At 38.2% G+C, this 19,633-nt stretch overlaps 1 protein-coding gene across 5 annotated transcripts; it reads right to left on the minus strand.

Annotated features, from left to right (window-relative positions):
- Nucleotides 1-19,220, minus strand: RAB23 (RAB23, member RAS oncogene family). 5 transcript variants are annotated; one of them, XM_043542425.1, is made up of 8 exons: nt 18,760-19,061; nt 15,782-15,842; nt 13,260-13,469; nt 12,142-12,227; nt 9,199-9,355; nt 7,381-7,463; nt 6,013-6,105; nt 1-5,140 (listed from the first exon to the last, which is right to left on the minus strand). In XM_043542425.1, the coding sequence occupies exons 3-8, from the start codon at nt 13,412-13,414 to the stop codon at nt 5,001-5,003; spliced, it is 714 nt and encodes a 237-aa protein (XP_043398360.1). In that variant the 5' UTR covers nt 13,415-13,469; nt 15,782-15,842; nt 18,760-19,061; the 3' UTR covers nt 1-5,000. The 5 variants fall into 5 exon arrangements, with proteins under 5 accessions (XP_043398360.1, XP_037750182.1, XP_043398361.1 ...); XM_037894254.2 differs by having other exon boundaries at nt 18,756-19,061; XM_043542426.1 differs by having other exon boundaries at nt 18,900-19,057.
- Between the last annotated feature and the right edge of the window lie 413 nt (nt 19,221-19,633).

A 19,633-nucleotide genomic window follows, 5' to 3' on the forward strand; every position in this document is an offset into this window, starting at 1 on the left:
TTTATTTTTCCACTTGTTTGAGTATGAACTATAGGTCATGTTGACATGAATTTCTAAAAAAATAAGTATATTCCATTTACTTGGGTACATGATGGTGATAAAAGGTTATACATTTGATTTGTTTTAACCATTCAGATTCATAGAAATATGCAACTTAGATAAGTCACTTATTAGTAACAGTGGATTTTTATTTTAGTGATAAGAGCAATATCCCTTTTGGCGCAAACTAATTTTTTGTTTAATATATTTTGACCAAGTTTAGTCAGCAGCCTATTGTTTCAAATGAGAGAGAAGGAATGCTCACTAGATATATTATATCACTATTACCCTAATTCTACTGGTAACCTGAGACTATTTTTAGTATTACCTAAATAAGGTTCACTTGGCTTTTAGGTCATGGTCTCTCCCATCAGACACAGAGGAATTAACCTTTGAATTTTAATTGTTTGAAAGACTTCTCATCTTTCTGTAATAATGTGCAAAGTCTTAAATTTATTACTCTTGCAAGACTCACTGTTAATTCTTCTTACCCATTCTGATTAGGTATTAGGAGTACAATACATACTATTTGTCAATACAGTACAGCTTGAATTTATGAGCCTCAGATTTTACTGAACACATTAATGATCAGTACAAGTGATTTTTCCTTATAGCAATATAGTAAGGCAATTTAATGAAGCTAGCTAACTGGACCATAATTGCTCTTCATGTTACTGAGCAAAATTTTATAGAGGCATTTAGAAACCTAATGCAGTTTTTGGTATTATCATTGGAATACAATAAACTTATATATTGTGTAGTTGTAAGCGAGAGTACCCACAAGCAGGTTCACCAGTGCAAATAATGAATTCTCATATTACTGATTAACTGATAACCATCAGACTTATGAATTAACATGTTCAAAGTGCATGTTCACTGAGCATTATGCACTGTATATAGGCACAAGCTCTTAGCAGTACAATGTGTTCAACTGCTGAATTCCCTTTAAAGATACAATCTGTAGAAGTGACCAAAAAAGCTACAGTGTAATATAAGCTATAGTCTAATCACTAATTACAAAGAAGAGTAAAACAAGTTTAAGTGTAATAAAACAAAAACCAGGAAATCAGCTTGAAAATATGGTGATGCACATTTGGACTGAAAGGATAAGCTTTGCCTTTAGGAAACAATGAAAAATCAGAAAGCTCTGGAGCTATAAATTCTATAATTTTTAAGAAGTTAAGTTGGGTTAACCAAGAGAAAATTTAAAATGACTGAACTTGTAACTCAGAGCTTTGTTATTTCCAAAGGAAAATGAATCATAGCCATCCTACTTCGCATCAAATAGCATCCCCTACTGAAAAGTATCATTAAAAAGGCAGGCCTTACTAATGAAGCAAACCCATTCGCTGAATGGATACAATGAAATAGTAACAGATGTTTCTAAAAATTGCTCCTGTAGTGTATAGACTAGTTTAGTAAACACTCACTTAGCTAAGGCATAACTAATTACTGAAGTTTTCCTTTAATGGCCTCATCATCAGTCGATAGCAGCACAAATAGTTGTGATAGGGTCCAAGTAATACACCCAGTGCAGAGATTCAAGAGAGGTCACCAGACGTAATTGGAATGCAGTTAGCCTAGTTCCTACTGTACCTATAGAACAGAACTTCATTTGTTGAGATGGGAACAGTTGTTCATGATACAGTACGTAAGGATACCCACTGCTGCAGGTTTCTAACAGAGGACCACATCCTTTTCTACAACACTGTCACAATGAGATGCACTGATAGCATTTTGTTACCAGCTCTGTATGTCTTAGTTTTGGAAAGTAAACCACACTGTCTCTCCAAAATATTTTAATTGAGAGTGCACATTAATGTGTTTCTTTTTTTGTAACATTAGTTTATATTAAAAACTAATCATATGGAGCTGTATGAGTACTAATAATTTAAATATGTCTGGTTTCAGAGTTAGAAACTACATCTGAGAGTTGAGTGCCCAAGGAACTCTGCAACTTGCTAGTCTGCTGCTGCATATCTGCATGTTAAAATCCTTTAAATTTTTAATTAGCACAAATGCACAATAGACTATCATCCTAATGTCAATTTGTTGCATTCTGCATCACTTCCAGCCATATTGCAAACTGATTCTCCACAACGTTAAAACATAAAATGAAGAGCCACTTTACAGTGAGAGGTGGGAAGGAAAATAACCATACTACTTACTACCTGACTTTGCAACCACTTACACATGTGCTTAACTTTAAGCATGAAAGTAGTCTCCTTGTAATACATTTAAGCTTCCCTCATATTTGGTAAGTCTGAGAAGTTTCAGCCTGGTATAGAACCTTTTGTCAAGTTTTCAATCCTGAAAAAAGTGGTTTATAATAACAGACCGTAAACATAACAGTACAAATGGCAATTAGGTGTAATAAAGGCTCTTATTCTTCAGTACTTTGTACAAAGTGAAATAAGGCAAAAACTCAAGTTATAGACAGTTCTGTTTTTTTTAAAACTGTAAAACTGGCAGGCTACTGGCATAATGTAAAAATTTCAACATTAAAAAAGTTTGACAAAATTCTGCACAAATATACACTCTACTTAAATCCTAAAATGTTGAGATGTCACATTATGTATGAGATTGATTCTCTTCCTTACCAAATCCTGCTATCTTACTCATGAAATTGACAAGAGGTAAAATTTGGCCCCATTTATACATCCATACAATGATTAAATGCACTTTTAAAAAATAAAGGCCTTTATCTAACAGAGTATGTAAGAAACACTGCAGTAAGAACCATTTTTTTTTTTTAATAATAGAAGAGGGATTGAGTGCCTCAATGCCCATCTCATTGCCAGCAATGGGAGATGCAGCAATAGCTTGTCACAGAAACAAGATACTTCACAGGAAATAGACTATATGAACATACAATGCAGCACTTCAGATTATTTTAGTGTCTGTAAGTATCACCACGCACACAGTTTACCCACATATCAGACTGGTACCAAGAGTACATTTCAGTTTTCATGCTCAAGGTCTCAGAAATTAACAAGTTACGCTTATTATATGAATTAATGAAAAGGTAAGTCCCTTCTCCAACATATATACAAAGTACTAACAAGAGTGCAGACTTACTGCATTATATGTTTACTTGACAAGAAATTCTCCCATGGTATTGGGAAAAAGTAGAAAAATGATGGACTAAACTGAAAGTATAACTATTAAACCAACCCATTAATGTATAATGAAAATCAGTTACTAATAGGAATTGTGTAGCAATCTATATTGAATACTTACAGCTCCAGGTCATGTAATTTTCACTCTAATACATCTGTTTAAAAACTATTAAAATTCTGAATATCTTAAAGCAGAATATTTTTGCATTTGTTGCTGGCAGAGCTTTGTTGTAGAAAATCCTAGAAAATTAAAATTATACAACGCCATACAAAAACAAACAAAATGGATATTTTTAAAATGCATGCTTGGAGAGAACTGGGTGAAAATTTTCAAAAGCATCTTAGTGATTTAGAAGCCTAAGTTATATTGACTTTCAATTAGACTTAGATGCCTGAATGTCCACATAGCATGGCAATGCACACTAGAGTGATGTCATTTCCAAAAGTGCACCAATGTGTTGTGCACTAACTTGCGCATGCTAACCCTGCTGACATGAACTAAAAGTTCCCTACTGCACGTCTATCTTAATGTGCACTAGGGAATTTTTAGTTCATGCTAGCAGGAATATGGGTCACTTAGGTGCAACATGGTGTGCTTTAGGAATCATACCCCTCTAATGTGCATTGGTGCGCTGTGTAGGCAAGCCCTAAGTCACTTCTGAAAACTTTACCCCTTAGATCTGATATTGCAGAATTAGATTTTTAACCCCCGGCATAACTCTGAATATGAGACAGCATTAAAGAGGGTCTCATTAGTTTAATGTATGATTTAGTCTTCAGCTACAACTTGTTGGATCCTCCAGAACTCAGTTTACACCTATTTCTCAATAGAACCTAAGACATTTTGTTGACACCCCACTCTGCAAATTCAACATACTTTTCATAGTTCATGTAGCATGAACATATTAGATGTCAGCAATATATTTTTAGACAGGAATACAACTGAAATTTTATGGGTTCCATTTAGAGGACTGATAGTATCAGAAACAATACTAACTGTTTACCCTTTTATGACTGACACAAACTTTACAAAAATATCTGTAGTGCATTACAAGATAAAAAGGAAAAAACGTTTTTAGCACACCTCTTCTTAAACCTAAGCTTTAAGGCCCAAAGTGTAGTGAGTTAATTAATTAATGAACAGAACTGCTTTGGAAAAAGTCTTATTTGAAATGCAAAATTTTAAGAAGTGAAAATAATTTTAAGGGTGCTATTTTAATCCAATACTGTATCCTCTTGTGTGGTCTGAGTATTCGTACCAAATATCTACGTGTACACCTTACTTAACATTCATATAATATACAAAACTTATTGCACCAGTAAAATTGCCAGAATATGTATTAGTGTAATCTGACAAATATGATGTCTGGCTTTTGCTTCTCATTTTACTTTTCAGAGTCCTGGTTGACTACCACTCTTCTATCAGATTTTCTGGTAAATTTAATTGGAAGGAAGCTACTTCACCTTGGGTCATATTAGTATGTACCAATACTTGTAAGCACTATGCTTACATTTTTAATATGCTTAACAATTCAGCCAAACCTATTACATAGTTTTGTACAGTCCTTCAAACAGGAAAAGCTCATCCAATTTAAACAAAATGCACAGGGGCAACAATGGTTCGATATATATATATATATTTTTTGCCACCGGGGTCTCACTTTACATACAAAATAAACATTGCAACAGCAATATTATTTAAATCCACCATCTATCAAGGATCCTGTAGGTGCAAGGTTTGCAAGAGCAATGGTAAAATACCTCTATAGCTGGCTGTATTCCGTATTTAATTGCACAACTTCATCCAAATGACTGTCAGTCGTTTTCCTTCCGAAAGTGGTTCTAAGGTATGCTGCAATTGCTAAAAGGACTTCTGTTTTTCTTGGTCCTCTGTTTGTTTGGTCTAAGGTTGATGACATCTCCACCATTAAGTGTGCTAGAATTGTGGCCCGAATGACTTCCACCAGCTGTATTAAACACACCTATATAATTTAAAGAAAAAAAGCAGCTATTTCTGTGAATCTCTTTATACCTTTTATATGTTGAATCTTAAGCAAAAGCATTTACTAATGCATAGTAATACATCTCAAACACAAGCTCTTCCTGAACAGTTATTTATTCTTGTGGTCACTTGCAGTTAGAGTTCAATAAGCTATGTTTCTGAACAAGAGCCAGCTGGAGTTAAATACATGCCACTGTGAGGTTTAATACCAGCATAAAATTTACAGCTAAGGAACTGGACAGTAGCATACTTACTCAGATGCTAATCACATGGCAACAAACTTATGTTTAGTTGAGTAATATAACAAACAAACATGACAGAGCTTTTAAATTAGCAACTTTGTTGGGATAAAGGAGAGGAAAAGGGTAGTATAAAAAGAGTGCGTTAAGGAGAAAAAAAATCAGTGGACTCAAAAGTCCTTTAAAGAACTAAAGTTCAAGGTTTCTTCACAAAAGGCAAAGTTTACAAAGCCCTTCTCATTAAATGCCAGAACTTTCCACAGTGAGTCTCTTGTATATCTGCTCCAGCATGACTAACACTAATACTAATTACATTTAAAAAAAAAAAAGGCAAGTGTCAGGGAAACATCCATTCTCAAGTCCTTACAATGTTTTTCCCAAGAATTGAATAAAAAGGGTAGTTCACAAACATTGGCCAGCATTGTTAGTACATTAGTTTGACTATATTACAAAAGGATAATAGACAACATAGTAAGGTAGAAAAAAGCTAATTAGGAGCCTGAATCAACTCCCTGTGACTCCAATGGAAGATGGATCAGCTCCGTAGGTAATTAATAGCAGGCTTCGTCAGCATAAAATACTGACTTGCTGCAGTTTATTGTTGCATACTTACCAATTTTGTTACTACTTGTATGTACTACTTCTGGATCTTCAGCTGTTTGTTGTTTGAGCTTTTGAAGATATTTTTCAGCCAAATATTTAAAAACTGAAATACAAAAAAAAAAAGATACTTAGAGTGTGAGATCCAAGATAGGGATCTCCACATGGACATCTCTGCAAAGCTTCATAATAGATGAGCTCATCTTAGTATTACAGATTCATTTTGATAACAAAGCTGAGTTATAAGCACCTGATTTGATACTACGGGTCCCAGTCCCAGATTCCATGTAGGCAGATCGCTGTACCAGTACAGAGCATCACTAACTTCCACATGGGTCTACCTGGAGTCACTTGCAAGATCAGGGTCATATATAGTTTGTTATGCTTTATACCACAGTGCACGGGTACATACATGTTGTCATAAAGATTACAACTTGTAGATACTGTTAAAATAAGGTAGCATCTTTAAGCATTTACTACACATAGGTCTTACAGCAAGTGTTATAATATAACAGCAATCATGTAAAACAAGATCTAAAGAGAATTTTAAAAAAATTGGGCAATGAGTATTCTCAGTACTAATTTAACTGTTGCTACATTGATGAGGATAGGACTGTGAGTAGTCTACTATATGTGGGAATTTTCAGAAGCCATACACAGTATCAACAATTATCTGCAGTTGTTTAGTAATGTACTTTAATAATGCACAAATAGGTGGATTTTTAAATTTGTTTATTTTTCCCTTGCAAATTTGTTTACCAGGATGAAAATCTAAGTGAAAAGGAGAAATAGATAGTGCACTTCTGGATCTTGTGTGGTGATATAAGAAATGAGATTAAATGAGAATGACAGAATGCCCTATAAATGCCAGAAAGGCACTGCCTGGAATATATTACTATTATGAAACTGAATTTATGCATAAAAATAGCAGTATTATAGAAGTTGGTACGACATTACTAACAGACAGCTGCATCCATGTTCAAAGTGTTTCAGCAATTACGTTCAACTGTACACTGTTGAACAACTTGGAATCCATAAATACTTAATCTTTATCAGTAAAATTTTCAAAGAGCCTAATTCCCATTGAAAGCCAATAGGATTTAGATACCTAAATCACTTAAGCAGTTTTGAAAATTTTACTTTTACCTTAAGTGTGGAAGAAAAACAGAAGAGAACTACAAGTAAAGAAAAAAATGTTACATAACTGTATCAAGTGACAATCAAATTTAAGATGTCATTCCTACTGTGACTATAGTGCAGTGCTAGGAAATGAGACTGGCCAAAAACATTATAAAACCAGTAGATTAGTTTCCAGGCTACACAGATGTGCAATGCTACATGGCAGAGGACAGGATAGAATCCTATATTTGCCATCTCTTACCTTCAGTTACATTTAGGTCCTCTTTCACGGACACTCGGTAGAATCTTAACTTTAACTTTTTTGCCAATGCTTCTGCCTCTTCACTGCACAACAGAAAAAACTTGTAAATACTGATTTGTATATTATACCAGTGTTTATCAATACTGTACACAAAATTATTTGGAATTAATTTAGTCAGAAGATCAGGTGAGGAGGTAGCTGCTCTTTAATTATTTTATGACCTGTCCACTTTAAACAATGAGATGTTTTGCTGGAGCATTCCTTTTCAATTAAGAGTTGTTACATTTTCATGTCTATTTGATTGTGTTTTAAAAAAACCTCCCTGGCAGTAGTGAGATGGGTGTCATAAAAGCCAAAGGGCAGGAGGTTGCAACTAATCAAGAAAACAGATCAGGATGGCCTGAATGAAAATTTTAGTAATATGGACAGAGACAAGTAAGATCTTAGAGATGGTCTTACTGGAGTAGAGGCTGGGGGGGAAGCAGATTGGAAGGGACCAAAGAGCTGGAAAAAATAAACCTGAGGCAAGGTTACACAGGGTACATTTCAATGAGTTTAGAGAGGAAAGGCAGAAGACAGGGCAGTAGCTGGAAAGGGATGAGGGTGGGTTTTTTGGTTTGTTAAAATAAGGGGAGACCATAGTATGCTTGTATTGTGAGGGGAAAACTTGAGAGTGAAATTTTAAGGAGTTGAGAGAGGGCATGAAAACTGGGACAAGGGATGTCATGAGGTGGGAAGAGATGAGAAGGAAGGTTTACAGAAGTAAAAGAAGTGAGAAATCTCAGTGTTGGTGACACGGATGAAAGAGGAGGTCACATTTGATCTTGTTTATTTTCTCTTTGAAAATCAGTAATATCCTGTGTGGGTGAAGGAAGGGGAAGTTGAGCTTTAGGAGGATATCAAAGGGGGAGAACAGGAAGCGAGGACAGTCAGTGTAGGAAACAATGAGAGGGAGAACTAGTTTAGCTAGACCAGGAAAACTGCAGAACTAAAGGAGGGGAGACTGAATTAATAGTAGAATTATTCAGCGTGGTCATCCAACTTTCTCCACAGGCACAAATAAGAGTAGAGGAAGTGGATGCTGGGTGGAATGAGAGTTGCAGTTTCTGAGTTTGATTCCAGGGCGAGGGAGAGAGTGGAACAGGATGAATTGACAACTCAGTCTATGGAGGAGAGAGCAGGGAAGAGGGAGCGGAGAGTGACTGAGTTTGTGGATGTTAATGGGTTGTAAATTTCTAGAATATGGAAATACAGTACTTTGATAAAACATGAGTATATGAAAGAACAATTTCAAGAGAAAACAAAAGCAAACATATAAAGGCACATTTTAAAATCTGTTTAACACAGTTTGGCCACTGTGTGCATTCACTAACCAAACTAGAGTATATAACGTGGTTGGGCTACAACTGAGTTTAACAACTATTGTAAAATTTGGGCTGCAGAGAAGGCATATTTTACAGTTGCCTGAGTACAAAATGGAATAATTTCTCATTGTGGCCCAACCAGACTATTTATGGGGTTTCCTGCTCATTTTTGAAGGTGCTTAAAAGACAACAGAAAAAAAAAAAAAAACTTGAAGTGAGCACTATGTCGCCAATCTGGCAAACACATAAGTGCATGAGTAACGTTACTCCTGGGAGTAGCACCACTAAGGTTTGTGGAATTATCCAAGCGTGGTTGCAGAATTAGGCCCTTGGTTTGGAAATTTAGTAAACATATGATTACATTAGTCTTCACCATCAACTCCCATAGATTTTGAAAAATAAAAGACTGCAATAAATCCTCTGATTTAAAAAGACAATATGATGAAACTCCTACTTCTTTATACAAGAATCATCCAGGAGGTCAATCTTATTCTGCACAAGCACCGTGGGAATGTCTCCAACTTCAGCCACTACTTTCTCCTTCCAGGTGGGGATTGTTTCAAAAGAGTCCCTGTCAGTGGTAGAAAATACAAGCACACAAGCCTGGGCTCCTAAAAACAAAGACAATTATCAATTAAGAAAGAGAAAAATAAAGACAAACCTATAAAAAGATATTTGGGATATGGTGGCTTTTCATTTCATTTCAGAAGGGCAGAGTTTTATTACTGTATTGTGTCAAAATGATGGTTAGGGAGCCTCAAAATAAGATTAATAGACTGTCATCTTATTTTGTCATTAATACTGTTCTTCAAGATAGTTGTCATTCTGCTACCTTTCAAGCTACTCCAGCAGGCAGAGAAGGGGGGGGGGGGGAAAAAGGTCTGTCTGTTGCTCATTTTTACTAGTATGGGAGGCTTCTCAGATACTACAGTAAGAGTCATATAAGTACCTAGGTAATCTTTAATATCTGTAAAGATACTTCATACTGTAAGTATGCCATCTACTTCTGAGATTGTTACATTTAGATTACAAATTCAGGTGAAAAAATGCTGTAGCAATTTGTTTTTTGGAGGTTTTTTGCTTGAAAAGTTAAAATTTTCAGGATTCTGTTTTGTTTTATGAACAAATATTTTTTCCCAAAGAGCTTTAAAAAAAGTTAATTTCTAATTCATGCACATTTCCCTCATGTCATTTGGAAGGAAATGACCAAAATTTTACAACATTTATACACAGTGCCAGCAACTCTTTTGCTATTGTGATGGTACTGCCAATAGATTGTCAATGGGCTAATGAATGTGTTACTGGTAAAGTGGCTGACAATCATTACTGAAAATATGAGTCAATGGTCTTTTGATTATCCAGTGGCCCAAAGGCATCAGCAAGCTTGAACACATAGGGAACCTTGAGGATTTATATTCCTTTCAAAAATTCTGTTTAATAGTTACGATTATAATGCTGGATACTTGTTATCCACATAAATATTTAATATTTTTGTGAATTCTGCTTGGCCTCCAGGATACCCTGTGGCAGATATCTAACTGGACACTTTGTGGAAAAATATTTCCTTTAATCAATGTGACTTTTCCAAGTTTCAGCTTCATTGAATATCCCTTTGTTATTGTATGAGAGCAAGTAGAATGTCTCAATCTAGTTTTTCTAAACCATTCATTACTGTGTATACTTTTCTCAGGTCCCTCCTTATTCATTTTCTCACTAAGGTGAAACAGGCACAAGTTTTCCAGTCTAATCTTCACCTGAGGATTTTTCCATGACCCTAATTATCCTCATCACCCATCTTCAACACCCCTCTATTTCTGCTATATCTTTTTTCCTATACAGCGACAAAAACTCCACACAGTATACCAGGTAAGGGCATTCCACTGAGAGATATAATGACATTATATTATTTTCCATATTATTCCCTATCCTATTCCTTATGTATACATCATCTCGTTTGCTTATTTGACCACAGCTACATATTGGGCAGTGGTCTTAATTGAGGTATCCACAGTGATGTCCAGGTCTTTTTCCTGAGCTGATACACTTTTTTGATTCTAAATTATTTCTTTGTGTAGATCAAATTATTCCCTCTAATGTGTCATTACCTTGTATTTGTCAACACTGAATTTCATCTGCCTTGTTGCCCATTCACCTACCTTAGTTAGGGGTCTCTGAAGCTCAGAAATGCTACAGGGCAGGCACCGCCTTGTGGAAGCCACATCTTGCTCAGTTTTAACACAGTTACTGTGGCTACAGAAGCCTTTTAAGATATCCCCACATCCAGATTGGACTCCTGGGAGACCCCTGCACCATTTCCTTCTGAATGTTACAGCACAGAGGTGACTTGCAACAGGTTTTTGAAGGGAGAACGTGGGAGGGAAGGGTCCTCAAGTGAAGACGTGATTTTTCTTTAAGATTGCTGAAATACAGCCTAAAGTTTAACTTGGCATCAGAGTTAACTGAAAACTTCAAAAGGCCAGATATAGTCCTTACTCAGGCAAATTCCTATTAATATCAAAAAGAGCTGGCTGGAATAAAAATTAAGTAGAGACCCTTAGAATTTCTCCCCAAGGTATACAAAATGCTATATAATCCTTATAAAGAAAAGACAGTACAGAGCTGCTCACCAAATACAAATTACAAGTAGGTAGATATAGATGAATTAACTCCTCACTCACACATCTCAAGGCAGATCATCATCCATTTTGATGCCCCTGAACAAACTGCCATATGACACGACACCAATAACAGCCACATAGCAGGATAATGCAGAAAGATGGCTATAGAATCAAACAAGCGTCTATGCCAATGTCTTTCAATTTTTCCGCTGAGTGCTATGGCTCACCAGAATTCTTTTCGAAGTCCATTTAAATCGCTATACACTAAGTACTTTTAGAGTGACTTATTTTTTAAATGAGTGGGATATAGGAGCAAGCTATATTATTTCCACTTTAGTTTTTCTTTTTTTATCCATGATAAATTCTGGTGTTGGAAGGACTTGTTTAATTACACATACACAAAAAGGTTCTGACACCAAATCCTCCCTTCCCCACCCCCCCACCTTATCCTTCCGGCTTCAGAAATCTATCCAGCCATTAGACTAATTATATTCTATCCTATTTAAATGGGAGCTCTGAATTTTGCATTCAATGGCACTTAATGAAGTCTGATATACTGCATGTCTGGGAATAAATGCTCAAGAATCTGAAAAGGTTCCCTCCCATTTGAAAAAAAGAGGAATGGTGTGGATAACTGAACTGGTTTTTGCATTGCCGTTAAATATAAAACATCCCTACTACTCAAAAAAGCAAGTTGATTAGGTCAACTGTATTACATTTTTCTCAAGTTACCTATAAAAATAAATAAAGACCAAGATGTAAAATATAGGGTTTTTTACCTCTATAATAGGCCTTAGTTATTGCATCAAACTCCTCTTGACCTGCTGTATCCCACAACATCAGCCTGACATCTTCATCATTTACTCTGAAATAAATGGAATAAATGTTTCATCAACACACTGAATACAGAGACTCAAGACGGAAGAGACACTCAGAATAAAGCACACATGTATTAAAATATTTCTCTTCTTTATAATGTATTTTGGATGAGAATGGAAAATAAAAATTTATTTTTCATCATTGATACTGTTTACTTTTTTGCACTTCATTCTGCTTGGACAGAGAAAAAAGGACGAGTCTCGTTAGCATTGCACTAAATCATATGAGCCATAGAGAGACTCAGAGGAGTCCGGTGGCACCTTAAAGACTAACAGATTTATTTGGGCATAAGCTTTCGTTGGTAAAAACCCCACTTCAGATGCATGGAGTGGAATAGTGCAATGCTGTTGAGCTCAAATTTCCAATAGTACAGAAAATGTTCAAAGACAAAAAACAAAGACAAAAAATCATGTTTTTTAAAATTCATACTGGGTTTTATAAATCCAGTGTCAAAAGAAAACTTATGCTCCTGGACAGTGCTCCTTCAACACATTTATTTATTTTATCTACTTAGGTGATCTGTGAACTTATGTTTTTCATTACCTTAATACCTTTCCCTCCTTTAAATATGATTAGATATCATCTGCTTACACTATCAATAGTGTAAGACTCTGAAACAGCTATTTGAAACCATTTTAGATACTAAACTCCTGCTTTCATTTTTAACCACATAACTTATAACAAATGTTTCCTTGTACTTAAACAAGGAATGCAAATAAAAATCAGTAGTTCCACATATACAAACAAACCTTCTTAGACAAGTCATCAAGTATGTCTGAAAGGTTGAGTTTTATTTTTTATTTCAAATTATAAATCTTGTATTTGCGTGGAAAACTGAGTGATCCAATTACTGTGCATATGCTTCACTTTTAGCCCTCTGAACAAGACGTTAAAACAAAAAATCCCCCAGGCTTTAGTCTGGGAGATGGTTTGAGTTCCAAATCTCCACATGCCTGCTAAACACAACAGCACTAAGAAAATAAAGGCAGAAGTAGCATGACATCTGCTGAATACATACTGAATTTGTCTCTCCAGAAAATCTACTCCAATAGTTTTCTTGTAGTCTTTTGTAAAAATTCCTTTGCAATATCTCTGAATCATACTGGACTTCCCAACTGCTCCATTTCCTACCACCACCACCTTGATGGCCACCTCCATATCCTCCTCCAACATCTCTGCAGCTGAGAACCTCTAGTTACTTCAGGAGCATGAATTTTATCTCCCAGATCTGTAATTGAAGTAAATATTATGTTAATAAAAATATCATAAATAGAAAGAGGTCTTGTAAATAGGCACTGGGCTGGACTCTCAAGATCTGGTTTCAATTTTCAGTTCTTCTACAGACTTGTGTGACTTTGGGAAAATCACTTTGTATCTCTGTGCCTCAGTTCTCCATCTATAAAATAGGGCTAAAAATTAGTGCTGTAAATTAATCACAGCTAACTCACGTGATTAATTTTTTTTTGAGTTAATCATGATTAAAAAAATTAAACACCATTAAATCGCACTGTTAAACAATAGAATACCAATTGAAATGTATTAAATATTTTTGGATTTTTAAAATATTTTAATATATTGACTTCTATTACAACACAGAATACAAAGTATACAGTGCTCACTTTATATTATTATTTTGGATTACAAATATTTGCACTGTAAAAATGATAAAAGAAATTGTATTTTTCAATTCACCTCATACAAGTACTGTAATTCAGTCTCTTTATCGTGAAAGTAGAACTTACAAATGTAGATTTTTTTGTGTTACATAACTGCACTAAAAAAAAAAAAATAATGTGAAACTTTAGAGCCTACAAGTCCACTCAGTCCTGCTTCTTGTTCAGCCAATCGCTAAGATAAACAGGTTTGTTTACATTTATGGGAGATACTGTTACTTGCCGCTTATTTACATCACCTGAAAGCAAGAAAAGGCGTTTGCATAGCACTTTTGTAGCCAACATTGCAAGGTATTTACGTGCCACATATGCTAAATATTCGTATGCCCCTTCATGTTTCGGCCACCATTTCAGAGGACATGTTTCCATGCTGATGATGCTCGTTAAAAAAATAAATACTGTTAATTAACTTTGTGAATGAACTCCTAGGGGAAGAATTGTATGTCTCCTGCTCTGTTTTACCCACATTTCATGTTATAGCAGTCTTGGATGATGACCCAGCACATGTTCGTTTTAAGAACACTTTCATAGCAGATTTGACAAAACGCAAAGAAGGTACCAATGTGAGATTTCCAAAAATAGCTACAGCACTCGACCCAAGATTTAAGAATCTGAAGTGCTGTCCAAAATCTGAGAGGGACAAGGTGTGGAGCATGCTTTCAAAAATCTTAAAAGAGCAACACTCCAATGTGGAAACTACAGAACCCGAACCACCAAAAAACAAAATCAACCTTCAGCTGGTGGCATCTGACTCAGATGATGAAAATGAACATGCATCAGTCCACTCTGCTTTAGATAGTTATCGAACAGAACCCATCATCAGCATGGACGAATGTCCTCTGGAATGGTGGTTGAAGCATGAAGGGACATATGAATCTTTAGCGCATCTGGCACATAAATAACTTGCGACGCCAGCTACAACAGTGCCATGTGAATGCCTGTTCTCACTTTCAGGTGACTTTGTAAACAAGAAGCAGGAAACATTACAATTTGCAGGAGATAAACAAACTTGTTTGTCTGAGTGATTGGCTGAGCAAGAAGTAGGACTGAGTGGAGTTGTAGGCTCTAAAGTTTTACACTGTTTTATTTCTGAATGCAGGGTTTTTTTGTATATAAAATTCTACTTTTGTAAGTTCAACTTTCATGATAAAGAGATTGCACTACAGTACTTGTATTAGGTGAATTGAAAACTACTATTTCTTTTGTTTTTTACAGTGCAAATATTTTAATCAAAAATAAATAGAAAGTGAGCACTTTATACTTTGTATTCTGTGTTATAATTAAAATCAACATATTTGAAAATGTAGAAAATATCCAAAAATATTTAAATAAATGGTATTCTATTATTGTTTAGCAGCATGATTGTGAAATTAATCATGATTATTTTTTTAATCACTTGACAACCCTAATAAAAAACACTTCTTTTGTTTGTCTTGCTTATTTAGATTGAACTGTTAAGGGCGGGGATGGTTTCTTACTATGTTTGTACAGAGCCCAGTACAACGGGTTCCTATCTCTGTTTGGGTTTCTAAGCACTACCATGATACAAATAATACATAGCCGTAGTAACAACAGGGCAGAGCTGAAAGCACACAGTTTTTACAAAAGATGATAAAAGTTTAGCATTATTTCTATTCTAACATGTACTTTGTGTAAAGTCTAAAAATAAGTTATGTTGCTATGTGCCACAAGTTGCTTATGACGCTAGAGCTACTATTAGTCTTAAGGAACTTTACAAATCTGCTATTTGGCAAATACACAATCTACAATGTATTACCTTATGAAAAGGAAGAAATATGCATCCAAAATAAACAAAGGCAAATACATGAGTTTTTGGTGTCTTTTGTTCTTACAGTTAGAAACTTAACTGAATTTGTGGTATCCTATTGACAGAATTTCTCCTTGGCAGCCTCCAAGCCAACAGCTGCCTAAAATGAGAGTTTACGGAAAAAAAAAGATCTTTTGGTCTCAGCAGGTTGTGTAAATGGGGAAACCATATTCTTCTATTATGCAAATACCTGCATTTTGGTTACAAGAGATGTATTTAGCTTATACTCCTCAGATTCCATTTCTAATAGGTATACCAGGCCTGCTACTGCTTCCACTAAACTCATTTAGACTTTTGCCTTTGACCTCAATAAGAACAGGATTAGGACCTAAATTCACACCTATTTCCCCTATCTCTGCTTCTAATACCCACATATGTATCTCATACGGATTCCTCAGGAAATGTTTGACTATACAATTAGTAAGTTTTTGATTCAAAGCCATATGCCTTATACTGATTCTTGTTAATCAGTCTGAACAGCAATTCTTTCCCAGGGAATGAACAAATACCATTTTCAGGCAAGTTCAGGCACTGAAATGGTTTACTTATCCTTTGACATGGTAATAAGCATTCACCAAGACTCAAGTTATTTATTATAGTATATTTAAAAATAATGTGTGGGATTGTGTTGTCATGTTTGTATAGCAGTTTTATATTAAGCAGAATTTTCTATCAAACAATTTTTATAATGTTATCATGATACCGCACTTACTTCACAATAGCTTCTATGCTTTCTCAATTTTGTATTTTCTTCCTTTAAAATATTAGGGAATTCTGAATTATTTTATATCAAGAAAATAACTGAAGTCAGACTTGAATTTAAAGAATGTCCTCTCCACAAAGTTCAAATCAAAAGTGAAGTGATTAAGGAATAATTACCATGCAAACCCATGTGAAAGTTATTGTTTATATTCTGTTAGCACCCACACTGAGCTAGGCGTTGCCCACTATACACAGATTGCCCCTTTAGAAAGTTATAAAAAAATCAAGGTAACTTTGGTATGTTACCAAAATAAGCTGCACCACTGCAAAATCAGCTTTGCTCTGGGGCAGCATCTCTTCATTACGAGTTTACAGCAGCATAATGGCAATGATGCAAATTTCCATAACTGTAAACAGGACCAAATTACTAGTGTAAATGGGCAAAGCTCAGAGACAGATTTTTAGTAACGTGCAGCTCTTGCATGAACTAAATTTCTAATGTGAAAGCACAGAAAAATTTAAAGTTAAACATGTTCTGAACATGCTTCATTCTGAGGTGGCAACAAGTACTTCACATACACTTGAAATTAGCAGTGGGTGGTGATGAACAAATCTGAATTTACACCCATAAAATGCAAAGTCTCCTATGAGTAATGAAAGCACTGCTTATTGCAGTATTTGGATATTATAAAATGAATAACTAGCATTTCTATAATATTAAGTACCTTTTGTGAGAAAAGTATTTCCCCATTTTTAAAGAAGGGAAAATAGAGTGATAAAGGGACTTGTCCAAGGCCACACACTGGCAGAGCTGGAATGCCTGATCCCCTCCCCTTTTCTCATCCATGTAAGCAGTGGTGCCACAAGGATTGCAAAAGTGTGGGGGCCAAACTTGGCCTGGCTGCCCCCTTCCTCCCCCCCTCCATCATGACCATAAGGCAGCTTGGCCAAATTTCAGTGAGTGGTATCGTGACCTGGTGCACAGGTTTGCAACGCCACTCAAAACTGGCCCAGCGCCCGCCCCCTTGACATGACAGAAAGGTGGCCAGGCCAAGGGAAAGGGTCAGTTGTTACACCACCCAGCTCTGGTCAGGGGCTAAGGGACAGGGGCAGGACCCCTGGCCTCCGCCCCATTGTGCTGCTTCTGAGTTCAGGTTCTCAAAATAGGGGGCATGCCCCACATCTAAAAAGTGTTAAGGGATGGCTCTTTAGTTCTTCCATCTCCAGCACCCCTGCATGTAAGCAGTATTTAAGTACCACTGTACTATCTCTTACTGTAGTAAATATAGTTATGACACATGTATACATTTTTAGGGAATAATCACAAAGAATAACTAAAATTCCAAGTAAATTGAAGACATTGGAAGCTGTCTTGTCATTTTCAGTCACTGCTTATACTCTATACAGAAAGACATTTATCTGGGAGAACTATCAAGGTATCTGCACAAACAAAACTGTAGCGTCCAAACGCTTGTACTATTGGCTTTCTAGAGGATGCTTAGGCTGGTCCCAAGTGTAACTGTGATAAATCCTACGCTTCCCCATTGCAGCAATACCGCTCTTACGGGAACAGGATGATCGCAGCCGGTCTAATACATGCTGCCTCCTTAACCCCTCCCTATGTTGTTCTTTTCAGGGCATTTCCACACTCACTTGCTCCCCTTCCCTAGGTAAATCAAGCACCCCACACAAGCCACTTTCGTTCCCTACCGAGTCCAGGGCAAGCCAGCCAGCGTACGCCGCGCCCCGTCCGCCCAAACTGCATGGCAGGCAGGGCCCTGCCCATCAGGCACAGTGCGACCCCACGGCGACCAGCGCCCATCCCCAGCGCCGTGTAGCATCCTCCCAGAGCAGGGCAACCCGTCCCCGCAGGGGCTGCCTGCCAACCCCGACAGGCGGCAGCAACAGCACCGCCACCACCTCCACCCAGGAGTTCCCAAGCTGTGCGCGCCCAGTCCGGTTCCCGTCCCATCCCCGCCCCGACCCCGCACCCGAGAGCGTCACCCCGCTCCTCCGCACCCGGCTCCGCGCTCCCCACGGCATCCCAGGGGGCCCGACCCCGCTCCCCCGAACCCGGCTCCCCGCATCCCAGCCCCGCTCTCCCCCTCAAATCCAGCCCCGACCCCGCTCCCGGCTCCCCGCATCCCAGCCCCGCTCTCCCCCTCAAATCCAGCCCCGACCCCGCTCCCGGCTCCCCGCATCCCAGCCCCGCTCTCCCCCTCAAATCCAGCCCCGACCCCGCTCCCCCAAACCCGGCTCCGCGCCCCTCCGGTGCTGCACCCCAGCCGCGCCCCCCGCCCCCGTGGCTCACCGACCCGCTCGGAGGCGCTGGCCGTGGGAAGCGGGGGGGCCGCTGCAGGCTGAGCGGCTGCGGCTCAGTCTCGGAGACCCGGAGGCGGGAGGAAGCCGCGCAGCGGAGCCAACCCAACCCGGACGCACATCCCGGCTCCCGCACCCGGAAACACCGTCAGGGCCGCGGGCTCGGCGCGGAGGGGTCCCCGCCCGTTGCCTCCGCCTCCCGGAGCGGCTGCATCCCGCGACAGCGGCGGCCCCTGCGGCCGCTCCGCAGGGAGTAAAGTGGAGCAGGGCCCCTGGGCTTCCCTCGCTGTGGTCAGCCCCTGAGGTGGACCTGGGTTGTGGCTCCGGAGGAGGTTGGCTCCAGGGTTCTGGTGCAGGCCCGTTATATAAACTAGAACCGGCTGTGGAGTGTGGCATTAAACTACAACAGCCCCTAAAGTAATGGAGGAGAGTAGGTGGGCGGGCGCTGCTCACAGCTGGGTATTTGGGGCATGGAGAGAGCTGATCTGAATGCTTGAAAACTCTCCCAAAGATAGATGAATCCTCCCCAAATGCCAGAGGTAGAGTCAGAGTGAGCCCTGCCTAATCCCCAGTCTAGTGGTCTCCCGACTCTACCTCACCATCCAAAAGAGTGAGACGGTATAGGTGGACTGGCCTGGCCTGCATGGGGTTGCACTCACTAGACTTTGTGACTTGAATTAATGGATTATCATGGAAGATTAGGGTTGGAAGAGACCTCAGGAGGTCATCTAGTCCATCCAACCTCCTGCTCAAAGAAGGACCAACTAAATCATCCCAGCCAGGGCTCTGTCAAGCCAGGCCTTAAAAACATCTAAGGATGGCAATTCCACCACCTCCCTAGGTAACCAATTCCAGTGCTTCACCACCCTC

This window comes from Chelonia mydas, chromosome 3, assembly GCF_015237465.2.
Source record: "Chelonia mydas isolate rCheMyd1 chromosome 3, rCheMyd1.pri.v2, whole genome shotgun sequence".
In the NCBI taxonomy this organism is placed as follows: domain Eukaryota; kingdom Metazoa; phylum Chordata; order Testudines; family Cheloniidae; genus Chelonia; species Chelonia mydas.